General features: G+C 36.2%; 1 protein-coding gene across 4 annotated transcripts in view; it reads right to left on the reverse strand.

The window, feature by feature from the left end:
* Positions 1–26,317, reverse strand: part of Unc-76 (fasciculation and elongation protein Unc-76) — a 495,633-nt gene that overhangs the window by 75,597 nt on the left and 393,719 nt on the right. For all 4 annotated transcript variants that reach the window (XM_089597745.1, XM_089597731.1, XM_089597722.1 and 1 more), the window contains one exon: positions 9,018–9,083. In XM_089597745.1, coding sequence (XP_089453871.1) covers positions 9,018–9,083 — 66 coding nt within the window. The remainder of the gene's footprint in view (positions 1–9,017; positions 9,084–26,317) is intronic.

Raw genomic sequence — 26,317 nt, forward strand, 5'->3', positions numbered from 1 at the left:
TTGCGCTGCTTTCCTTGCAAGCCCTTCTCCTAGACATTGCCAGCTCCAGATTGATTAATTATAAGCAGCCTGATATCACGGCCAGTGTAAATAAGAACGCATTTGACACATAAACCGTTACTTTTAAATCTAGATTTTCACGCGATCTTCTTCTGCGAACAAAAAAGTCCGTTCGTGACATCAACTTGAAGGATCTCTACTCTGATGTACAATGCGATAATTCAATTCGTGTGTATAAGATGCTCACTCCAGGTATTTTTGCGCTATTAATAGAAGCGAAAGCGAGGGCCAATACACTTGACTATGCTTATGCCAGGGTAAAAGGGGACTACGTAAATATTCAGTAAGCCCGAGATTCACTCCACCAATGTATTAACACGGTAGGCGATCTTGATTCTCTGCAATGACTCATATGTGAGCGTCTGCCTGCACCAGTTTCACCGGTTTGTGAGAATTCGCGTTACACATCTTAATGCAAACTCAATTCTTGAACATCTCAATGATATTTAAATTTTTGTAGACGAACTTAAGATGGACATCTTGTGCGTAACTGAGATCTGGTTGCCACCATTACAGTGTGCATCTTTGTTTGAAATCCCGAGATTTGTACTGGTTCGTAACGATCACGGACTGGGGCAGGCACTTACCGATATGTGCTGGGCAGTGGAGTGGCTTGTTACTTGCATACAGATTTAAATTTTCATGTTACTGCCTCACCGAAAATTGAACACATAAATTATGCAGAGTGCCTGCTTGTCAGATTGCGTTTGGGGAGAGAGCAGCAATTGCTTCTTGCAACAATTTATTGTAGACCAAAGGGCAGAGTTCTTACAGATTTTTTTCAAGGTGGTACAGGACAAAGCACGCGGCTTTTCAAGCATTATTTTTGCGGGGGACTTAAACTCTGATCTTCTTAGTTATAATTATTATTCTAAGCATTTGAATAGCTTCATTACCGAGAATGCCCTTTTTTTGGTACCGTTTGGCACGACTCACCATCGCGACTCGTCTGATACTTGGCTGAACGTTATCATAGTTGATTAAAGTGAAAAGGTCGCACAATTTGCTTCATCACATGCGCCTTTTATAAACGGCCATGACTTCATATATGTCGACGATTTGGTGAGAACATCAAATGAATGCCAGCGGCGTAGGTTCCGCGATTTTTGGTGGTTTGATGCTGAGGCTTTTGCTGCGACTGTTGTCCCTCTACTTCAGTGCTAGAGCATGATAGATGAGAGAGTGGAAGAGATTGTGGCTGCAACATCTGGGGTACTTAAATCGACCTTTAACCTGCATGCACCAGTGACTACTGTTCCATTGCGGCGGCTGCCAGCTCCATGGATGACTCCTGAGTTACGTGCGAAGTGTCATGAGCGCGACCGGTTATGTGGATTGGCGCGTAGAGTGGGAGCAGATCTCGCTGCGACTCGATACCGTGAGATAAGGTGAACAGTGAAGGTGGACATACGATTGGGAAGGGATGTTTTTTCACGATGTATAATTTGTTGTACGCGTGGCCTAGGAGCCTGTTGGGAGATTTTGCGACGATACGGGGTGGTAAAGGGAACTCGATCCTTGCGTATTGATAGCAATATGCTGGCGTCACTGGCAACGTAGTTCTCAGATTTGTCGAGTGTCTAATCAGCCTATACGATTACTAAGCTTGAGGAAATACTTGCGGAGTTGCCTAGGTCTGCACATCATTTTGAATTACTACCAATTACTGAAATGGAGGTTCGGCAAGCTTTCATTAAATTTTCATATTGCACTCACGGTCGCTGCTTCGATGGGCTATTGCTCGCATATTTTCAGTCATCCCAGCAGATTATTATACCAATTTTTATCCCACCTATTTTCAATCTGTCTATCTCGAGCAGTATCTATCCGGGTGCATGGAGCGCTCAATTATAGTTCCTCTGGATAAAGTGGCAAACCCTCAGGGTCCCAGTGACTTCCATCCAGTTTTTGGAGAGCAATAAATTGCTTTTACCCATGCAGTCAGATTTTCGTAGATATAGAAGCACGTACTCAGCTTTACTTAAGCTCACAGATGATATCCGTTTTGGGGGGAGGCAGTGAACTTATTTTGTTCGACTTCCGTCGCGCGGTGATACGTCGCATTGAAAGGCACCAAATGCATCAAGCATTCTTCAATTAACCTACGCAAGTGATTGGAATAATACTTTTCAGCCAACAAGTTAAAATTTAAGTTACTCGCCACTATCACATTCTTATATCTGATCGAATATCTATTTAACTTGTCAAAGAAGCCAGTCAGAATATCTCCCCTTAGTCTTCTGTATACAGGAGTAACCTCGGGGTAGATGATTTTACAACCTCGAGGATTTTAAAACTCTGCATGTAACGTTATTTCTCAGTCTTCGAGCTGAGGCCCCTGTCATTTCTAAAAAGGTCGAGTTCTAGAAAATCATAGAGACTAGTGTCACGGTCCTGCGTTTGCCACGTTTTGGATACACATAGCACATCAATGTTATGTTCCACTACAAAATCCCCGATTACCTGGCAATGCTCCAGAAGAGAGTTCGCATTCACCTGTGCATTCAGAACAAACAGCCCATCGCCACCCCGTGACCCACCCAGACCCCTTTATCGTGGTAGTCATGCAATTTTTGAAAGATCAGTTTCGGATACAATACTCATTCTAAGGGTGCCATCAGACTTTCGAGCAAAGATCTCACCATTACGATGCTATACGTACAAATAGCCGCATATTCTGACCTTATCTTTTGATCTTACAAGACAACATCCACATATGGCTGGACGTAATCTTGGTAGATACGGCTGATAAAGTTAAGTATATGGGCCAGTCTTTGGTTCCATTTATCTATGGGCATGACTACTTATTCATTGATTATTGATTGTCAATGAGGAGTGAGAAAGTCATTCGTGTTCGTGACTTTAGAAATTTCAACAGAGTCTTTTTCCATCTTCCTGACCCGTAAATTAGGACAGGTGTTAGATCCACCCCGGTCTCTAAATGTAAATGAATACGTCAAGGTGCTAAATAATACAACAAATAAATTCATTGGGACATCGGTGAACAGTGTCATTATCACGATCATCTCTACAAGTGAGCAAAACAAAGGGGAGATCTCGCACTTTTTGCAAAATATAGAACGCTGCGCAGGGTCATAAAAAAATAAAGTAAAGGTAGCTAGGTAATGCTACCTTGCTAGTCTCCTGAAGAGTGAAGCAAACCAGTCGAAATATTAGCGTATACTGGATCGCTTTGGCATCACCACGAGCAGGTCATGATCGCTGCTGTACATCGTTGCTCTGGAGGCGTTCCTCACCTACTATGGTCGATATCGTGTACCCCTCTGCCATGAAGTGACTCGGAGCTGAGCACAATATTGGTAAGTGCATCAATCTCAGCAAGTTTTTTTCGTTTCTACCCGATAGACAACGTAGTGCAAGTTGGATTGGTGATGGCACACTATGTGAGGACGTCACGGGGCAGTAGTAACGACGGCCTGTCACTGCACTATTTTGGCGAAGACCTGCCACCATTGGTTTCGTACCTGATCCGTGTCACGAATGAATCTCTGGCATTGGGAGTCCATCGAGACTCATGGAAGTTGTCCATTGCTATGCCACTCTCTCTCAGGTGCCCAAGTCAAGATATTTGATCACAATGTGACGTGGAAAATTTATGAATATCTCGAACAAGCTTCTCTGATTGCTCCAATGCAATCTGCGTTTAGGCGAGGTTTCAGCACTAAGCCTGCGTTGCTTAGAGTTACTAATGATATTAGGCTGGGAGTAGACTATAGTATAGTTATGACATCGGTCTTTTTTGGTTTCAAAAGTGCCTTTGACACCATTAATCACGCGAAATTACTGCGCGCGCTGGTTAGCAACGTTTTTTTTTCAGGAACTATTAAATGGGTACACTTCTACATATACAATAAATCGCAGTGTATACTGAAGTACGATGGCGAATTGACGATGTAGGTGCCGTGTACGCCCAGGGTGCCTCAGAGTTCGTCTCCAGGTCCGATTTTATTTCTGATACTCATTAATTCTAGCATGGCAGTTCTTCGTTATTCCAAGGCTCTGCTCTTTGCGGACGACCTATAGATTTATCTGCAGTGCACGCCAGCAGATTTGTCTCCAAGGATTTCGCTCATAAATGAAGATATAGAGGCAGTTGTTGCATTAACGAAAAAATAGAGGTTCTAGCTCAATGATGAAAAGACCTGTACCGTACTGTTCGCGACGGGCACAGAGGCACGCGTACTGATAAGGCTGCATAGCCAAGTGTGATGGTGAGGGGCCGTTCTGTTCCATTTTCAGATAGTGTAAGGTCACTGGCGATGATCCTCTCTCCAGATCTTTAGTAGAATTTCCATATCTCTGATAAAAGCCAAAAGAATCAACGTGCTTTATCAACTACGATATAGAGGTAGCCTACTGTCTATAAATATTCGAAAGATGCTAACAAGTACGCTTATCTCTCCACATCTTCACTATTGTTGTCTGGTATATGCTGATTTTTTGGGCTATCTCAAGTTGCATAGATTAATGAATGTGGTTGGCAGATACATTTTTTGGCTAAGACATCATGATGGGATGGATTACTTCGATCCTTTAAAGCGTAAAAAGTTTTTTCTAGGTCTGACGATATACCGCGTTATACAAACGGATATAACATAGTACAAATAGGAGTTCTTTCTGGAAGTAGATGAATTGCATAGGTCGAAGCAAAATGCTGAGACAATACTTGTTATACCGGCTGCTAAAACTGAAATCTATCACGGGTCCTTTACTGTGGGGACTATACGTTTCTTATATTCGCGACCAATAGATTGACGTAAGCAGGAATCTCTCAGTAGTCTTAGGCAGGTGCTTTATCGATACTTGCTGACCACCGAGATATAGTATTAGTGATGGTAACTTTATAACTCTAGTACTCGGGGTAACTCATAAAGTCATAACTTTTTTAAGTTTATTATTTGCATAATTTTTAACGTTATAATCCATATGATTGGTCTTTGACACACAAAACATATACAGTGGCCTTCGCGTCGTGATAAAATCACCTACAATGTGATTTGAAATCGTAACTAAACTGCTGGTGATACATATGAAATTTTTGTTGAGTTATTGTAAACTAGAATCTAAGTATAAAATTGTAGAAAAAATATTCCCACCAAACCATATAAATTTGTTGTAATAATTGTTTTATCATTTGAACATAAGCCCTAGGTATTAATGAAATATCAATCAATTGATTTCTTTCTCTCTCTTCCATCTTTTTGTCGTTTTGAAGTAAGCTATCTTCATTACTTAACCTTCTGTTTTTAAGGGTTCTTACTTTTCCATTTATACACTGAAAAAACTATGGTGCGTAGAAGCACTCACATATTCAGCGAGAGCAAACACGCTTACGTGTGGGGGGAGCGTAAGCATTACACGCGGCTGACCGTACGGACCACTAGATAAATGGTGACGCGTTTGAATATCTGTGAAGCCAGATAAGCTCCAAGCGTGACCGATCACCTGATCACACTTGCGTGGTTACCTTAATAGTTTTACAATACAGTGCATATAGTACCGCATGTAGCTGACTACAAGTGCCAACTAATGTAAAGTCCTTCAACGGCTTCCGTGGGGCCAAATCAGCCCCACAAGTGGTAGGCACTGTGTTGCAGTCTCTATCAGATGTATATAGATATATGTGGACATGTAAACACCATATACGATAAAGTTTTGGACGTGAGTATCAATTTATTTATCAAAATACGTACTTTTGAGAAACTAGCATACAAATAAGACAGTACGGACTAATTTACTACACATAGTTTTCAGTTTTAAACAAAAGTAAAAAGAAGTTTTTCGATAAAAATAATCCACGATGTCGATGAACATAACATGTAGTTTAAATTTCAAAAAATGATTATTATGTATATAATAATTAGTTGAATATTGCTGTACATAATTTAAAGATTAAAATATCAAAAGTACAGATACCCATTAAAAAAAAAGAATTTGTATCTTATACTTTATAATTCAATAAAAAAGATATTGAAAAGTTGTTCTTTAAGAGCATGAATCATTTCATCGGTGTACATTAAACGTTACCCCTTAGTGAGCTTTTAAGGGATAAGGGATACGTTCGTTAAAGTGCGAGAAACAAAAGAAATTTTTTTTTCAACATTTTCAATTTTTTTGTTACTTTACAAAGTTGTCCAACAATAAAACTTTATTTAAAAAAAAAAGAATAATTATAATTTACTATACTGTTTTGTAGGCTTAAAAAGTGCGTTACATTGCATTTTTTAAATCCTAAGTGTAGCTTATACACGCATATATACTAATCATTACAGATCTGTCAATTTGTATATAATTGACTACTTGTACAGATAATATATTGAATAAACACAGCAATATTAAAGTAACAAATATTAGGTATGGGTCTTGAGATCCTCGATAAAAAAAAAACTTCAAGATGTAAAGTGAAAGTAAGAGTAAGTACGTAAGACTCGTAAAAATTGTTATTTTGGACCGATCTTGCTTTCTCCTCAAAATATCACATTTTATCATATTTTTTGAGGTTTTATCGTCATGTAGTATTTGATTAATTGATTTTTAATAAACATACTCATTTCCTAAGTATATCATAATTTTTTCGCAATTTTTCAAGATGATTTGATGAAAATTTGCAATAATTAAATCTAAGTTATGTTGCAATGTTGACCAAAACCTCTCAATGTGCGACCATGATTTAGTTACCCATTAGAAGACTAGTAAAAATTATTATTTTGGGCCTATTTTGCTTTTTCTTTGAGATTTCGTGTTTTTTAATTTTTTTTTTTGAGGTTATGTTTCCTAATAATTTTTTCTGATCTATTATAAACATTGATAATAATTTCCTGAATATACTACAAATTTTTACGCAAAACTTTACGTTGATTATATAGATATAGATATTGCAATATATGATATATGATATAGATATTGCAAAAATATAATAAATTCCAGGTTATGTTGCAATGTCAACCAAAACCTTACTTTCAAAGTTATGTTGTCATATCATAATTTTAAAATATGAATATGTCATATTATAATTAAGTTGCATTGAATATGAGGTGTGTTATACACGAAAAATGTTAAAATAAACTAATGGTGTTAGTCTTTGTTGGGACTGTCCATGTATGTATATGTGCGTGTGTTCATTTACAGTATACATAGCTTTATATGAGTATTACTCATTGAGTACTGACACACACACACACACACACACACACACACACACACACACACACATATTCTCGTAGGAATGGATTTTGCTCTCGCAACCCATGACTCCACAAGTCTGCAATACATCAGGCACACACCAACATGTAAATGTGATACTTATAAACTACACGTGGCATCTGCTTTATATCACATTTAGTGATCATAACTGGTCATAGCATGAACTGAATCAGACTCTATGGTAGTCACTGATACGAACCACCTCATGTTGCAGGTAGAATTTGATTACTTGTGGGGATGATTTGGCCCCACGGTAGTCAGTTGCATGACTCTACACTAGTTGGCAATTATAGTCAGCTACATGATATGCTACGGGCCCTCCATTATAGAACTCTCAGGTGACTACAGTTATATAGGAAGCGTGTGCTCCCGACTTGTGGTAGTTTTCACGCACCATATTTTTTTCAGTTTACATAAATTAATTGTTAGCATAACGCACCTATCTTTGCTAACTTTACTCGCCATTGATTATTATTATTAGAGTATTATGAGTAGTTTTAAAAAAATACCCTTTATTACGTTATTATTAAATTAAATTATTTAATCATTCACATCCAATTCATTGGCCGAAATATCCGTGTTAGAAATAAACGAAAACAAGATATTCAATCTGCAGCTTTAATCTATTACTTCGCGAGGTCGACGGTTCGTGCTCTTTCACTATTTATAGTTTGGAGCCAACGGAGTCAAAAATTTACAGCTTTTACTGCCTCTCATTTATCTAGAGACGAGCGCTATTATTATCCTTGATGGGAGCCCTATGAGTGCTATGCAAAAATGTAATTGCTTTATAGTAACGGGAAAAAAACTACTACCTTTACCTTTTTTAATAAAGGATTGCTGAGGAATTCTATGAAAAGGCAGATGGAGGTATTTGTGGGGCTATAGGGATCTTCGTGCCCCCTCCTCCCAAGTAACAATTTAATACAATAAGATACAAGGGGCATAACACGTAAATAGAGACAAAAGAAATTATTTCTTTCATGAACTTCAGATAACTGTAGTATTCAATGAGGCAACATTAGTTTAATTTTTTGAATCTTTTATGTAAGACTACAGCCGTCAGTAATGGCCACGAAAATTTAAAACGTTAATTTTTAATGTCTCTGTCCATTTTTTTATGTTTAAGTCAAGAATCGATATTTTAAAAAGTATATCACTGTTTAAGCAATTTTGTTCGATACTTTTTTAGTGCATTGGTTATTTTTAAAATAAATTTCTGTCCTGTCACAAAATGTTTCAAATTATAGGCGAAAGGGGGCGCCAAGGATGACAATTCAGTTTTAACTGTTTAAAAATCTTTTTTTACCTTTAGTCCTTTTAGCACTCAAATCTTCAGAATTTTTATAATGGGAAAAAATTGTTTTTAATCGTACATATTTAGCTAACCAAAAATATCAAACTTGAAAAAAGTTTTAAATTTATAGAAAAATCGATTTTTAAATTTAAAATACGATACCAACAAAGAAGTTTATCGGACCGTTAATATGGAACAATACAATAAACCTTAATTGCCGTGTGGTATGATCGACAATTACTGAATTGCAAAATATACAGTGAAAAGTCTAAAAGCGTGTCATAGAACTAGAACAAAATTTTGTTTATCATAGATAGGTTCTTATTTGCATGAAGCCTGGGATGTAACATACTTATTATTATCATCCTTATAGCTACGTTAAAAAAATTAAAGAAAAATTCGTATGATTAAAGTCCAATGTGTAATATTGAATTACCTTTTAAAATGTAGTCAGTCAGCAATGCAGGAACTGTTGGGCTATCTTCGTTTATTGCCTTCAGAACTAAAACAAAATAGAGTTAGTAAAATATTGTTCTACGACTCAACGTATGTAATATAAGAAATAATTATTAAGTGTTTTTAAATATTCATTACGCATTCTCAGTCTCACTATCTTATTACACTTATTGTTAAAAAATTCACTGTTTTACGAATTAAATAAAAGATTTTTAACACATTTGTTTTGTTTATCTATAGTATAAATTAAAAATTTTTAGATAGCTTCAGAAGACACAGTTAACATTACGGATGATTGCTACAATTATGAACATTCATATTGTCAATAAGCAATTCTTTTGTGAATATTTGAAGACTAACAACTTTGAAGAGCATAGTATTTTTATATCGTATGGCACGTGGTGAATTAGCTGTCAATCCAAAGCGGTGTTGATTTAGTGGTAAGCGTGCTTTGAAAACAAGCAAAGCTTTGAAAACATACATTCAAGTTACTTTCATTGACTTAGACATCACTCAACTTGTTTTATCAGAAGCATCAAAACGACTGGTCCTTAATTGATTAGAGCACGTTTAAAAGAAAGTAAATTCTATTAATGATTTTAAGATTCTGTTTTCAAGTAAATATTGGGACGCCACAGTCAAAGCTATGGTTCAGTAGGCCCCTCAATGAAACAAATATGACGCCACGAATAACATGAGTCGTAGTGAATACGTTCTAAAGTCATACAGTTACGTAAACATATCAACAAGACCACCAACTGAGGTAGAAGCCGTTGAAGAGCTCGCAAATCACGTTAACAAAGTTATAAAACATCAGTTAAATCTTTGGAAAATCAGTATGAACAACGATCTTGTCAAACTATTAGATTCGATGGCTAGAAACGCTTAAAGAGGCGGGAATGAAAATCTGCTTCTCTATTCAACGTCTACAAAGCAATACCATCTATTAGTAGACAGAAAACTTCTACGATTCTTTTGGGTCAAAGTCATCAATCATAACCATGAAAACTGGGAGTAGAATTCTTTAAAACAATGATTTAACAAATACCACAAACAACACAGGTGTATTCCGGCACCAGTGACAACACAAGCCCTACATATTCATAAGGTAACCTAAGCAGCAAATTTTATTGAAAAAAAAGGAAAAAAGTTAGCAGACGAATACTGCACCTTAAAAACATAGACGAATGATAAATAGGAAAATAAGGTATTTATAAGAACAAATCCAGAATGTTTTGTGGTACTGAGTTGCAACTTTTTTTACACAAAATACAGTCAAGGAAACATAAAAAAGGACTCAAACATAAGATAAAACCAACCAAGCAAGGCTGAGATACGTTATTTAATTATTACAGGAGCTTCATCGATCCGAAACGGAATACCCCTAACCATCAGACCTGATTCACACAGCTCATCGAATCCACTTTTCTACACACCATGCATCAGTCATCGAAAGAGACAATGATTATTTTCACATTGATAATGACAACATGATGAAGGATCTGGAACACCAATAAAATAGAGACAACATAAGGTGAGGGTTCATCCAGAAAAGAAAAAGAAAATAGGACAAGAGCCATTGGCAACACACCACACTATGCCTAATCGCAACAGCTAGAATACAAGAAGAGAGGAAAAAACAAAAAAAATGGCTAAAATTTAGCAAGCGTAAAGCCAGGGGTAACGATGTACCCACTAAATTCCTACATTGCATTTGAAGAGCCAGAAATAACTTTAAACTCCCTTCTTTTCTATTAAAAAAACCTCTACATTAATCTACATTCATAAAAATCCAGCACCTGACCCGTAACCCCACCCCACGTAAACCACTCTTCTAGAAAAACTTACAATATGTCCTCATTACCCCATTTAGCCCTTCTCTTCATCCACAAAAACTCAAGCTCTCTGCCTAGTTATTCCATTGCCCTTCTATCATACTAAAAAAATCAAAAGTACAACCAACAAACCAAAATCCCACAATAAAATCCATAACTTTCATTCCACCTCATTAAACATTTAACATTCCAAAACCCAATAAAAAAAAAAAAAAAAAAAAAAACCAGTCGTAAGGGATCTACGGACCCCTGATCAGAACGAAGTTCCATTCGCTTTTTGTAGACGTTAGCTACTTACAGTTATAATATATAGGATATATACGTAATACCTTATTAATGAAATAAAAAAATTAGTAATAAAATACATTTATCATGTACATAATAAATAACAATAACTTACAGGAACATTAAAAAAAAAAAAGAACAACAATACATAATTAAAAGTGAATCGACCAAGTAAATCAGTAGATTGAATATGTACTGGGTTTAAGTTCAGTAATAAATTTCGTTCGGTGTTCGCACATGTCCTACAAGATAAAAAAAATAACAACATGAATTGAGACTGTGAGGACACATCAGCACAATTATTTTTTTAAACTAACAATTAACTTGATAATAAGACTTCCAAGTATCACTTTAAAAAATTAACTAACAAAAAAGTAATAATTATTTTATAATTTGGAAAATAGCCTCTTATTGTGAAAGGTTATATCTATATTTTCTCACGGTTACTGGCAAATTGACTTAATGGTTCTTTTTCTTTGGCAATTAAAAGTTTTTTGGTTGAAGAAAATTTTTTTTGCTCTTTATTACCATTAGTGGATTTTAACAATGTATAATCAATTTTTTAAGATGTTTGTTTTGTAGGAAACTTGATGACAAAAAAATTAACGGTCGTAAAATTACTCTACAAGTAATAGAAGCGGATAGAAAAGCAGGAAGGTGATAAAAGCAAGAAACTAAATAAAAAGTTGCCAACGAACCATACATTTTTCAATAAATAAATGAAGTAAATTTCTGATGAACTAATCTCAAACATTGTGATTACAAACTATTTCAGTGATTAATAAATTAACAAATTTTCAACGACGTTGATACCACCTACAACACAATATTTTCATGGTGAATCAACCAAAAGATCAAGTAATTAAATGAGACTTGTTAAAAAACACATAAAATTCAATAAATATATGCACAATAAATGATAGTATGCCGTAAAGTTCGATTATCCAAAATGATGATCTATAATTTTAGGATATTCTAAGGGATTTACAAAGAAAAGTAAATGATTGGATGAAATTTGTTTCCATTCCTATTTACATCTTAAAATAAAATACTGTCTTATAAATCGTCAGAACTAAAACTCGTTAAAAATTTACATAAATATTTATTATATAGATATTTTAAATGCAATAAGTAAAAAGGAATTATACGAAATAAAAGGCATTACATTTGGAATAAAATAAAATAAGAAAATGTTCATACCAAGGACTGGATTTTTCAAGCAATTATAAAACAAGTAATCAAAGACTTATAAATGTATAAAAGAGAAAAACTTCATAAACAATTTAAAAACTATGTATACAAATAAGTAAAATAAAATTAGTTCAGAAAACTGTATCTATTATTTGAAGCGATAAATAATACGAATTTTACTTAATTTATAAAATGAGTCGCAGTCACCTTCACTCCCCATCTTTTTTCTTTTAGCTCTATCTGATTTTGAAGAGTTACTAGCTTATTTTTACGGCATGTTAAAACCAATTACACTTAAGCACTTCTCTATCCCCGTTTTCTCGCAGCTATCACTCACTCTCTCATCCCATTCTTCTCCTCCTCCCTTCGCAACTACCTCACTGTCCCCATTTTTCTCAAATCAGGTAATTAATCACTTATTTTATGTCATAAAAATCAACTGATGTATGAGTGAAATCACGAAAAAATAACTCAATATAATATTGTGAAGCCAGAAGGTTATGTTGCCTGAATGAACTATTGTTCACTTGCGTGATAAAAAAATTTATGTGATTATAAATAACTTTTAACCATGAGCTTTCATTCTTGTAAAATACTATTATGGATTAGTGGACAACGATTTCATACATTCGTTATTAAAAAAAACTTTTATAATGATATTTTTACAAATGTTTTAGATCATTGTAATAACTTTGTCGATCATACTTCTCAGAGATTCTGTAAGAAGATTAGTTTGTCAAAGACTTGACAAAATTTTAAAAATAAACCAATCTTAGTGACAAAAACAATAAAAAGTACTAAACAAGAATTTATGTTATGATATCAAAAATATAGTGAAAAATGGCAGATACCTTAGACACATTAGTTGAATTTATAAAATCGATGATTTTTGCAGAATCTTTTGTGTATGTAAATAATTTTGAAATTAGCATTCCCAATATTAACCTTAAAATTTAAAAGAATGGATGAAACGTTATAGAAAATACTTTACATCATTTGGACTGGCATAGCATTGGTATCGCTTCTGAAAAAAATGGAGTACAAGTACATTTCTTAACATTTTTACTTCTTAAAAAGAAAACGTACATTTGGCCATGAAAAAAGAATTTTTCCTTTAGGTAAAGTCAACCTTATCGAAACTTTGTCCTTGTTATTTATTTATAGTTATAGCGAAGGCTAGTGCAAATAAAAATTTTACCTGTAATAATTTCTACTTCGAGGTAATTTTTAAATAATTTTGAAATTTTAAATCTTGTTTCACTACACGACCTATCAGATATACTTAAATTTCTGATTATCGTTACCATTGAATTAATTTTTCAATGTTATTTACGTGACCGGAGGCTTTTATTTATATTATTTAAAGCTTCTGAAGAAAATTTAAAAGCAGATCATTATCAGTTTGATCGACATCTTAACGGATTGCACAGTGAATTCTATAAAAAATGTTAACATCACCTTAAATATTATTTAAAACTTTTTTATTTATTAACATGGGGTATTCATTATGTGTTGTTGAAATGACATTAATCGAAAAAGTATTATTTTGATAATCAGGCCAACATATTATCTGGGTCTAAGTTTGCGTTTAATGGACCGGATTGACACGGGACACGTAGGTGAGACGAGGGGCTGAGGAACCATAAAAACCTCAAGGAAAAGTATTTTTTACTCATATCTTGACTTGGCCATTGCTGCTCTTGCCGACTGGAGCGAAGAGGCACGAATACGTTTAAAAGGGAAGCAAGAGTTTTAACCGTTTGGAGCGGTATAGAACTTATTACTGTCTTACTGGGTCACGATGCATTATCTAGCGTTTTACAAAGGTACCAAAGGTTATATTTAAACACTCGCAACGTGTCTTGGGTTACCTCTAGTGTTTACCCGAAAACTGCGATGTGCTTTTAGTACGCGATCTAGAAGTTACCACTACCACATCCAGTAGCGGTGCATACCTCAGAATTTATACTCCTATATGAAAAATGAAAAGAAAGGAAAAACTAAAAAGTTAGTTATTTAAACAACTAATTTATTTTTGGAACTTAGAGATGATACACTAACCCGAACCAGCGCGAGGTTGTAGAAGTTGAATCTACTTACGGCATCACCGTTAAGGTGGGATAAAACACACTCGTGAAGGACTGTAAGATAGCAGTGGCAGACTCTCACTATCTAGTCAACCATTCGAGAGAAAACTTTGAACGGCCTTTTCGGGGCCTCCAGACCCTTTTTATTAGGAGTAGCAAACCTTGGTTCCGCGCTGGCTTAAAGATCAAACGAAAAAGGTCGCCAGGGGAAAATTTTAGAGAAAAGATAATAGCCGAAAATCAAATTGGCTAGAGCTGCTCTAGTTTAGCCACTCAGAATTTGGCACTTCCCACATCCAGCTGGCTCTCTCACATGCACCAAGAGAAGAGTAGGTGATTCACTTACTCATGCCCTTTCTTTCCCTTTTACATCCAAATTTTTCAGATTTTTCATCATGACTGAATATTAACACTAAGATAAAATATTACTTACATTTACTACTGCTAGGCACTATTCGTTTATTCATAATATCAATCACAATAATAGTTATTATAATAAAGGTAACAATAATACTGAAAAAAATAACAGTACTGCGCCTGTCGCGAGTTAACATAATTATATTTATGGATTGTAGTTTTGACTCATGATATTGTTGCAAAAATAATTCTAAATGTTTGGTAAAATTTTGGTCAGTTAATTCTTTACTGCTAGTCGTCAGAGAAAAAGTCAGTTCATCGTGCCCTGGGAATTTCCAAATTCCGTTACTTACGTTTGAGGCAGTCGTACGGACTCTCTCTCTCAACGTTACTAAGCTAGGAAAAGGAGGAGGGAAAAAGCTGGCTTTTCCGTTTTCCTTTATGCTTTGAAAATATTGCAAAATTAATACGGTTGCAAAATTAAGCTATTTAGATTAGATTTAGATTAAGATTTATTTATTTAACAGACTAAGGATTCAGAGACGTGCTCAGTAGTCCTGTATAGCCTAAGCCGTATATACATTTAAACATTACAAAGAGGCTACTGAATATTAGCGCCCAAGAATACTATCGCAATTATTACATTATTAAAATAAAATAATAAAGAAAACATAAAGAAAAAAGAAAACGCATAAAAATAATAAAATTAATAAAAATGTAGTAAACAAGAAATAAAATCAGTAACAGTAGTAATGGAAAGCGTAATTAAATAAATAGGACAACACAATAAGATTTTGTTACAATTAACAATTAACGCGAGTTGTTGAACACAAGCTGGTAGTATTTATAAAGTTCACTCTTGAAACACGGGCGCTGGTATAATTCACGTATAGCAACTGGCAAACCATTCCACACACTAGCGCTACCAATGAAGAAAGAATCATGTAGAAACTTAAGGGCGGCAGGAGGGATAAACAGATCCAGGTGAGATGCCCATTTTAAGCCAGGCATATCATGAGGTCTAAATTTAAATTTACACGATAGATACTGTAGCTGACCACTGCGCAAGATTGAAGCAAGGAATAAAAGCGTAAGATATTCAACCCGAAGGGAATAGGGAAGCATATTTAATTTGTTGTAATCAGATGTAATGTGCTCGTGCTAGCGTGTACCTGTTACAAAGTGGATAGCCGCATTCATACTCCTGGAAAGTTTTGTTTTAAGCTCCTTAGAGAGTGGAAAAAACGAACCAGCACAGTAATCAAAGTATGACAGTATAAGCGATTTGACCAAGGTAAGCTTACAATCTCGAGGAAGTGACGATCCGCATTTACGAAAGCGATACAGCGCAGAAGAACATTCATTTGAAGTAGTACAGCACTGCGCTCGAAAGCTCAATGTCGAATCAAGCACCACAATGCCTAGTATTTTTAGTGTATCAGAAGTTTGAACTATGAAACCATCAAGCAAAACGTCAGGTATATGGGTTTTCTGGAGTCTACTCATAAAATTACGTGAGCCCGACCACAAGGCACATTTTTTTTCTTTATTGATAATTAGGCCATTAGAGAGAGCCCATAATAAAATATTATGGAAATCCTTATTAATCCTACGCACAATACTCGCCAATTCATCAATCGAACCATGAGGATATATACACAGGTCACCAGCATAAAGATGATATGAGCAGTGCTTAATTGCAGAACTAATATCATTCATGTAAAGGGAAAAAAGCAGTGGGCCCAGCACCAAGCACTGTGGCACCCTCGAGTGTCTATACAAAGGTTTAGAGCTTTCACCCTTTGACGAAATTACAACTTGAGACCTATCAGTGAGGTAAGAGTCAACCCAGTTGCAGGCAGAGCTCGAAAATCCCAAACTGTAGAGCTTATTATGAAGATGTTTGATGTTAACGACGTCGAAAGCTCATGAAAAATCAATAGCTACCAAGAGCGTAACCCGCTGCTCATCAATAGCAACCCTTATATCATCAACCAGCTCGATAACTGCTGATTGAGTGCTATGAAACTTCCTATATCCTGATTGCAGTGGATCAAGTATTTTTAGTCGCCTTACATATTCCAAAATTTGTGCACGTACAACAGTTTCGAAAACCTTAGAAGTAGCACTCAACAAACTGATAGGTCTAACATCTTTTACTCTTTTGGGATTCCTGACCTTGGGAATTGGGCGTACATTAGACTGCTTCCATAATGCTGGGAAAATTCCACTTTGAAGTGATGCATCAAAGATATTCATCAGTATAGGAACAACGTAAAGAATACAATCACGTGAAAAACGTTGGGGTATACCCTCAGGCCCAGTTGCATTTGAGCTCCCCTTTCTTATAGCATTACCGACATCAGATGCCTCGACTGCCCTAAAAAAGAGTCTATTATCATCATGGATTTCGACGGAAGGGGTCCGAGTAGTCACTGGCACAACACCTGGATTGCCTATGAAAAATGTATTCAGTGAATCGAGGTCAGTTGGTAGAGTATCGCAATGAATGACACCCCTCGACAGGCCAGGCCTATTAACACAGTTCAAAAATTGTTGTCGGTGGTAGCAAGAAATAGAGTTGCGTATAGCAAGCTTAGCACGGTTACGGAGATAATTACGGATTTCCCTATCGCTATCTTTCCTGGTACGCTTAAAAGTACGACAAGCAGCATTTCTTGATTTTAAAGGTCTGCGTAAGTCAGCCGTCATCCAGGGCGTAGGACGCCCCGAGCGAACGGAAAAAGTGTGCAAAGGGGCATGATTATCATACAGATAAAGAAAATTTTGTGAGTATAGTGATACCTTTAAATCGATGTCAGGGCAACCAAGAGTAGCTTTCCAATCAAGTGATACGAAATCACGCTGAAGACCGGCTAAATCAAAATTTCTAAAACTGCGACGAACAATCGTCGATGGTGTAGATTGAGGGTTATCGTATTTAAAACAAACAAGCAGAATCTCATGTAGTGATGTACTGGGCACAAAATGCTGCGAATAAAACGCCAAATTCGAATCATCAGCAAGACAAAAGTAGTCAATTGTTGAGAACGGATCACCCACATGATGAATCTGATTAAAGGGTAGGCGCTTAAGATTAGTAGCTTGAAGTGAGTCAACCAATGTATTTCTAGTCAAAAAAGAAGAAAACCAGTCTATATTGAAATCACCAATCAGAAAAATATTATCATAGGCTCCATCACAGTTTAGTAGTGCATTTTCAACAGTTTCACACCAATATCCGGCCTTTGGTGGATTATATACCAACGCACAAAGAAAGTTGAATGAGCCTATTTGCAATTCAACGAAAAGGTATTCTGCAAGCACGACCCTAGGAGGTAATTCTGGCGATGATGCAACAATCCCCAACTTCAGGGACTCATGAACATACATAGCAACTCCGCCACCTCCTCGACTAACCCGATCGTTACGCAGCAAATAGTAGTGCGGAATGCCATACCACGTTGAGTTATGATTTGGTTTCAGAAAATACTCACTTATACCCATAACCTGCACACCATAAGTTAAAACAAAATCGCATACATCAACAAAGTTAGCGTTGAGGGATTGTGTATTACAATGACTTACACATAAGTACTTGGTGCTATTGACCTTATTCGCCATAATTAACAAATGAAGAAGCACACTCAATTTTTTACGCAAAACCACACATTTAACTTTGTCATTGGCACTATGATTAATGTTACTCACAATATTGGACGCTTGGCAACATGCAAATCGCAACTTTGTCTTATTAACGCAAATATTAGATGTATGAGGGCCAGCACAGTAGCCACAACATGCATCATTCCGCCACTCTTTAACAGTGTGACCAAATTTCGTACATTTATAGCATTTCAAAATAGAAACATAATTTGCGATACGACAGGATCGCCAACCAATATAAATGCGGGCCTTCTTACGCAAAATTTTATGGTGCTCAGGTGCTACTTCAATGATACTCGAGCAAAACTTGTTATTATCGCGTAGCGGAAGCATATGAATAACTTTTACTGAAGACTTATCACAATCAGGTAAATTTTGGTTAACGACGCAGTCAACTATATTAGACTCCTGTAATTCCGCCTGGATATCACGTACAATCAGGCGCGGGTTCTTATATGCATTTACTTTAATTTCAAGCTCAGGGCACGCATTGCTAAGCTGATTTTTTATGACAGTTTCATTGAATGAATCGCCCTCCAAAATCACCGCGCTACTTCCTGAATTTATTACTTTATTTACGTTAATTTTTAAATTAGATGGATTAATGGCTTTTTTGAGTGCATCGTAGGTAGATTTTGAAGAAGCAAAATTCGGCCTAGTGTCATCACGTAGGCCGATTGTAATACGACACGAGCGCTGGGTACAAAACGGCTTACCGTGATTCGACATGAAGTTTCCGCGATCACCACGCTGCAAACCCTTAGATGATGCAGGAAAAGAACCCGCAACTGCCGAGAACGTACGTAAACCGGCATCTGCACTATTTTCTGAGATAGCTTGACAGACATTGATACTCGCTTTTTCGATGTTTGTGCATGCGTCATTTAAAGCCTTAACGCAGGAAACGTGAACCCGGTCGACCTCAAGCTTACACAGATATGCAGCAGCAATTTTAGTTATAACAGCGCTAAAGCAATTTATTGTGTCTCGTAATTGTGCCTTGACACCTAAAACCTTCTCTTTTCTAAGCATAGTAAGCATTGCCTTACGAAGTTTCTTTACTTCGTCAACCATACTCGTGACGTCGCTATGCGAAATCAACGATGATTCCTTCACAGATCTGAAAGAATCATCACTGTCACTGCTTTCATCAGCACCGTCACTATCACTACCCATCGCTCTGTTTACAAAGAGAAATAGCAATCACACGCGTGTATGATGAATACACCAACACAACTATAACCAAATCGTGCCAGCTCCTAGCTGACTAATGCACCAATACATACAAGTCAAACAGCGGATAGCACAGCGAAGAACTCCAACAACGATGTCCACGGGGCCCACTGAGATCGCACTTGTGATTCAAGAAGAGCACAGGTCCATCGAAGTTGAGCCAGAAAACAAAGTGCAAGTCGTTACAGCATTGACAACACACACACACCAGCGCGCTCGAGCAGCCTTGGCAAAACAGCCGAGATTGTTAAAAATCTGCAACCTCTGCAGGAGATAACACTCATGCAGCAAGTTGCAGTAAGGGAGCTTGCAATGAGCCTGAAACAAACACGCCCTAGGGCAATGGACAGCAGTAAACAGCCAAAAAAAGTAGAGCGAAAAATAAGAGCCTTGATCAGTTACTAACCTTAACACACAGAGGTTATAGCAGATAGATGAAAGGCTATCAGCTAAATTTACCGTAGTTACCATCTTTATGCGCGTACTAGCAGCCTTCCCATCTCAACTTCACTCGAGATTCACTAAATGGAACACCGAAACGTGTTGACATGTAATGTAGAACGTTTTGAGTTAAAAATTTTATATCTATTCTTGATACTTTCAAAACAAATGTCTTTTTATTAAAAATATATTTGTTCGAAATCAGTACAGTTTATTTGGTCGAATAATAAGCTTTAAATAGTGAAAAAAACAAAATTATGCTAAAAAGTACCGTAAGTGTCCTTATGCTATAAAATAATCGTTGGCCCTAAAGGACTTAATTTACAGTTTCTCTGGTATAGTCTACGGAAAACGCTATTTTTTAAAGCCATTGAAATTTGAAACTCACAAAAAATAAAATGATAAAATAATTTTTTTCACTTGTCTCACAACTTTATTACCAGGGCAACAAAGTTCTGGAGATTCATCCCTTCATTTTTATCACCGCAAAAATACAAATACGTATTCTAACTACTTAAAAATCAGAAAAATCTAATAGATTGCTGTAAGGATTATCATGAAAAGCTGATCTTTTACTCAACAAATTCTTTATTTGTCGATTTGAAGCTGCTGCTTCAATCTCGATAAATCTTCTGCGTCAGTATCTTGACACTTAAAATTGTATACATTAGATGTATTTGAAGTTCTTCTTCCAGTTTGCCTTCTTGCAACTTTTGGCATGGTTAAGACTCTTCTAAGCCCCAAAGCCTGTTTTTTTTCAACTTTGTTAAGTTGTAATGAATTTGTTGGCACGGTAGCTCGACATCCGATGGCCCTAAAAAAGACAGGTGAGCTAAACTTTTTCTTGACTGAAGTTTCCAGCAATCGTGACTGCATGGATACCTGGGGGTGATCTTCTCTGGCCTGCTGTCGAAGCTCCGATGTTTTGGCTCAGATGTTTTGGTAATGATTTAAGATGGAGAGATAAGCTTATGATGCTTGCCCGTTGAAGACTATTCCGTTTTCTAAGGTTTATTTTTCCTTCACAGCTGTTAGGTTTGCCCAGCGCAGAGGACGGAGAGGATCGGTGATTCCTGGTTGAATGCTTAGAGTCGAAAGAGTAGTGTAATGTAGGGGCGTCGGTCGCCGGAATTCCCAGCTTTACGACGAACAACTCCGCTCGTGACATTTGCCAGTGACTGACTGACTTGGTTTAATAGTAGCCGTCTTTTATAAAGTTTATAGTGGATGCACCTTTGCTAAAAATGGTAGTCAAAATGTATCTGTTGGCAAGGTAGTTTAACGTGAGGTGTCTTCAAAAAGAACCGATAAGATTGATAGTTAAGTAGGGATCTTAAATACTTAGAATGGCCCTGAAAAGAGACAGTAGCGAAACTTCAAGCCATTCCTTCATTATTCTTGATGATGGAGAGCTGGCTGCGGATAGCTTGACTCTTTACCCCGGAGTCTCTGTGTACGAAGACCGTGCTGGAGGTAGGTACGCTACTGACCAAAGAATATCTCGTCTTCGAGTCGTTTCCCGGATAACCAACTACTCATTGTTAGTCAGATAAGTGGGCCTGTAGAATACCTTCTTTGTGAATTCCAAGTAATCAGTGATCTGTTGGGGGCGAAATGTGAGAAAATAAATAAATACAAGTAAAGTGTATTTAAATTTTCTTGCGTTGATTTATTGATGCGCAACGTTTCGCTGACAATATGCGTCAGCCTCATCAGGCTACAAAATTAAAATTAAAAACACACAATGAGTGATCTGGAAGGCTCAAACACAAAAATACAATAAATTTTTATGTTAATTGTTACCGCAGGTACGCGAGAATTCGTAAGTTTGGTTGACTTACTCGTCACCTGTCGTGCTGTCGACTGACAATAAATTACAACAACAAGCCAGCGCTTATATAGGCGGAGCCGCAAAAGTAGACGGTAAAGGGCGATGAACTCGATCGGGACATTTAAACTTTCGTAGTAAAGGAAGGTATGCTCTATTAAAGGAAAGCACATCCTCGTTTCTATTGATGTTGTGTTTGTCGAGTTTTATATAAAGCATTTCGGAAATAATTTTTTTTTTATAATTGGATTCTTTGTCAAGGATTTTAAAGTTATCCCAATCGAATTCATGGTCAAAATTGATTTGGTGTGCACAAACAACGGAATCGGACTTTTTACTTTTCACATGTTCACTGATGCGGACCTCCGCCGCTCGCTTTGTTTCACCCACATATGACGCAGGACAATTTTCACAATAAAACTTATTTACTACATTTGTCTGTTTATGTTTTTTCGTTGTATCTTTTCCTTAGCGGACGATATGCTGCAGTTTATTGTTAATAAGAGGGTAAGTGTGAATATTGTAGGGTTTTAACATGGTTAAAATTTTTTCGAAATTATTGTCAATAAATGGTATGCCAATTTTGCAGAGAGGGTAGGTGTTTGTAGTGCTTCTGTTATGATTACTATATTTGTGTCTTTTTAATCTGACCTTTATGTTTTTAATAATGAAGTTAAAAGGGTAATTGTTTTTTATCAACAGGTTTTTCACCCTAGCAATATTCACACCGTGAAAACGTGTACTGGGAAGTAAGATCGCCCTATCAACCAAATTAAAAACAATATTTCTCTTATAGCTAACTGGATGACCAGAAAAGTAATTTAAGATTCGTCCGGAAGAAGTAGGTTTTTTAAACCAGTCAAAATTAAAATAATTAGAATTTCTTATTATCGTCAAGTCTAAAAAGTTGAGTTTCTTGTCAATCTCCATTTCATATGTAAATTGTAGTTTGGGATGATATGAATTAAAAATATTTGAAATTTGGTCAATATGGTCAACATTAATAAAAAGTAATACATCGTCCACGTAACGAAAATAAAAAGATGGAATAATATTATAGTTATTTTTTAAGATGGAGAGACAATCATTTTCCAGGTCGTCCATTACAAGGTCAGCAAACAAAGGTGATATAGGAGAACCCATTGGCGTGCCGAAAATTTGTTGATAAAAAATGTTGTCAAAAGTAAAAAAAGTATTATAGAACAGAAATTCTGTACATTGTCGAATTTGATCAACCGGGATTCGACATTGATTCATTATGGTCACAATACGTCGATCGATGCTCCGTAGTACCAACTCTAGAGGAATATTAGTAAATAGGGAATAATAGAGCATACCTTCCTTTACGACGAAAGTTTAAATGTCCCGATCGAGTTCATCGCCCTTTACCGTCTACCTTTGCGGCTCCGCCTATATAAGCGCTGGCTTGTTGTTGTAATTTATTGTCAGTCGACAGCACGACAGGTGACGAGTAAGTCAACCAAACTTACGAATTCTCGCGTACCTGCGGTAACAATTTACATAAAAATTTATTGAATTTTTGTGTTTGAGCCTTCCAGATCACTCATTGTGTGTTTTTAATTTTAATTTTGTAGCCTGATAAGGCTGACGCATATTGTCAGCGAAACGTTGCGCATCAATAAATCAACGCAAGAAAATTTAAATACACTTTACTTGTATTTATTTATTTTCTCACATTTCGCCCCCAACAGATCACTGATCACTTTGAATATCCAAATTCACCGGAGGGCACTCATATATACTAACAAATCACCTTCTTTGTGGGTATTTACCGTTGGGACGACCACTGAGAATGAGGTTGCCCGAACTCCTCAAAGTTGTTTTTCCTGCCTTTCTGTTCTAGCAATAATCTGCTCTGGTAGCCTCAGGATAATGGAAAGAATGTCTACGATACCTCAAAATTCTAGGGCAGATCACACTCTAGCTAGAAACGTCTCCTGATATTCTGTTAAAGACGTCGGCATTTAGAAGACCTTTTTATTGGTAGCACTTTCCAATTCTGAAAATAGTGATATCAGTAGGCTGGGTACCCAGCTGCACGACTTTCAGCTTTAGGCTTGGTTGATCATCGACTGTGTTATTTGGTACTTTACTCAGGGCCAAAATAACCAGACTTACTTTAACTGCAGGTAGCTTTGATTTTACTTCTACGCTACCTCGCGGATCCTACTAAACTGAAGTAAAAAGTTTGCATAAATTTACAAAACTTTGGACTTATTTATTCCTATTGTTATTAACTTTTCAATTTTTTTAAGACAAAAACTATACTAAAAGTACCTGGGAAGTGTCAAAAATTAGTCTACAAAATTTTAGCAAGATCGGTTGAGTGGTTTTGACAGTTAGCAATTATGTTACAACGGTTTTAGCGACTTAGCTGTATATATAATAGAAAGATTTATATATACATATATATAGCAGTTGCCTACTGTGGGTCTTGTGAATTTAATTTGCAGGTGTTCGTTTTTGCTACTTAACTTTACATTTTTTTTATTTCAGTCTTTACGTTTTAATATTTTTAGCGTTTCAGATTATTATTCAGTGTAGATCCTCTTAGATAATCTTTCGACTCTATTGATTTCTAAAATTTATTCGATTTATCTATACTGCAACCTCATACTTCCGTTTAGTTTAATCGTGGTACCAGGACGATGACTGATATCTGTTAAAGCCACGAAAATTAAAGAACTAAGGTCTAACACGTAGTTGTCAAAGTCAACTACTTGTCAAAGGGCGGGTTCGTTACCCAGTGCAAAAAATCAAGTAACTTTTTGCCGTCACACAAAAAATATTTATTTACGGAATAAGTGCGGAAAAGACGATTTTCCGTACGAGTTGTAATTGACTCGCACGAGTGGCCAAAGTTAACGGGAACGAGTGCCAGTTGAGGACATGAGTGCGTAGCACGAGTGTGATCGCACGGCACGAGTTACCGTCACCGGCCACGAGTGCGAGTCTATCACACGAGTGCGGAAAATCGTCCCACATGAGTTGCGTACAAGTTTTTTCGCAATAAGTGTGCAGAAAAAAGGTGTTTTCCGCACTGATAATAATGTGGAAAATCAATTTTCCCACATAATGTGCGGAAAATCGATTTTCCACACTAATATCAGTGCTGAAAACACCTATCCCATATAGTGTGAATAAAATCGATTTTCCACACTAATATCAGTGCTGAAAATACCTATTTTCCGCACACTATGTGCGAAAATCGATTTTTCACACTAATATCAGTGCGGAAAACACCTATTTTCCGTACACTATTGCGAAAAAATATAATGAAAATTTTTTCTATATTTGTTAAATAATCCTTGAATCCCTGCAGTTTATACAGCGATTGTTCCAGATTATTACTTTACTGATTAAATAGGGTTTTTTTTTTTTTTTATAGTATGATTAAATCTTCACTTGAAATATCAGCTGTTGGCCGAAACGAATTAAATAGTTTAATTAATTTCATAAATTTTACAAATTTTTTTTTATCTAAGATTTATATATACTTATAATGAACTCGCAATCACCTAAAAAGGGGAAGGATTAATTCAAAATGAGCACACGCAAAAGTTAAACTGATATGTAATATTTATTCAAGAACTAACAAAAAACAAAGAATCGCCTTTTAATCTATGTGTACTATATATTGAATATAACAAACACTTTAGAGGTAATTAATTTGAACTCTTGCGCTTTTCCTAATGAGATCCTCCTATGGTCAAACAGACAGCACAAGGTGAGATCAACTTGAGTGAATCCTTGGTACATGTCACTTATTTAGGTCTCTGGGGGTTCGTAAGTATAGCTGACGATAATTCTTCCAGATTATTTCACCCTATATATAAGCATTTTTTCTATCTACATAAACCATGAAATTATTTACCTTATGTGTACATACATCTACAAATATTCCAACCTAATTGGTGATGACTCCTTTGGCTCGACTACTGGATCAACCTTGTCCAGGTAGCACCGTTCAACGGGTCCTAGACGGAAGGTGACGAAAAACGTACTAGTCTTGCTTGACTAGGTAACGCCGTATCAACGGGTCCTAGCCGAAAGAGGAACTGCTATTCTGAGATCATGTCAGGCCTTTCATACCCTTGTTCTTTGTGTAGAGAGTTTTTCATTTTCTTGGTGAACGTGCTCAAGCGTTTGCTAAGATAACTATGCGTAAGTTACCCGCGCGCGGCGTTCAAATTTGGATTTTTATATTTTAAGTAAGGACGTGTTTAAAAAATAGAAAATTTCATAAAAAGAGAAATAAAATATCCAAATAAAATTATTAAAAAATGTGTGCCTTTTCAGTACATGAGACAATGTTAGTTTTTCGTTCTTGTTCAGC

Source organism: Copidosoma floridanum, unplaced genomic scaffold (genome assembly GCF_036245765.1).
Source record: "Copidosoma floridanum isolate Cflo_tuat_1 unplaced genomic scaffold, Cflo_Japanese_pri ptg000004l, whole genome shotgun sequence".
Taxonomy (NCBI): domain Eukaryota; kingdom Metazoa; phylum Arthropoda; class Insecta; order Hymenoptera; family Encyrtidae; genus Copidosoma; species Copidosoma floridanum.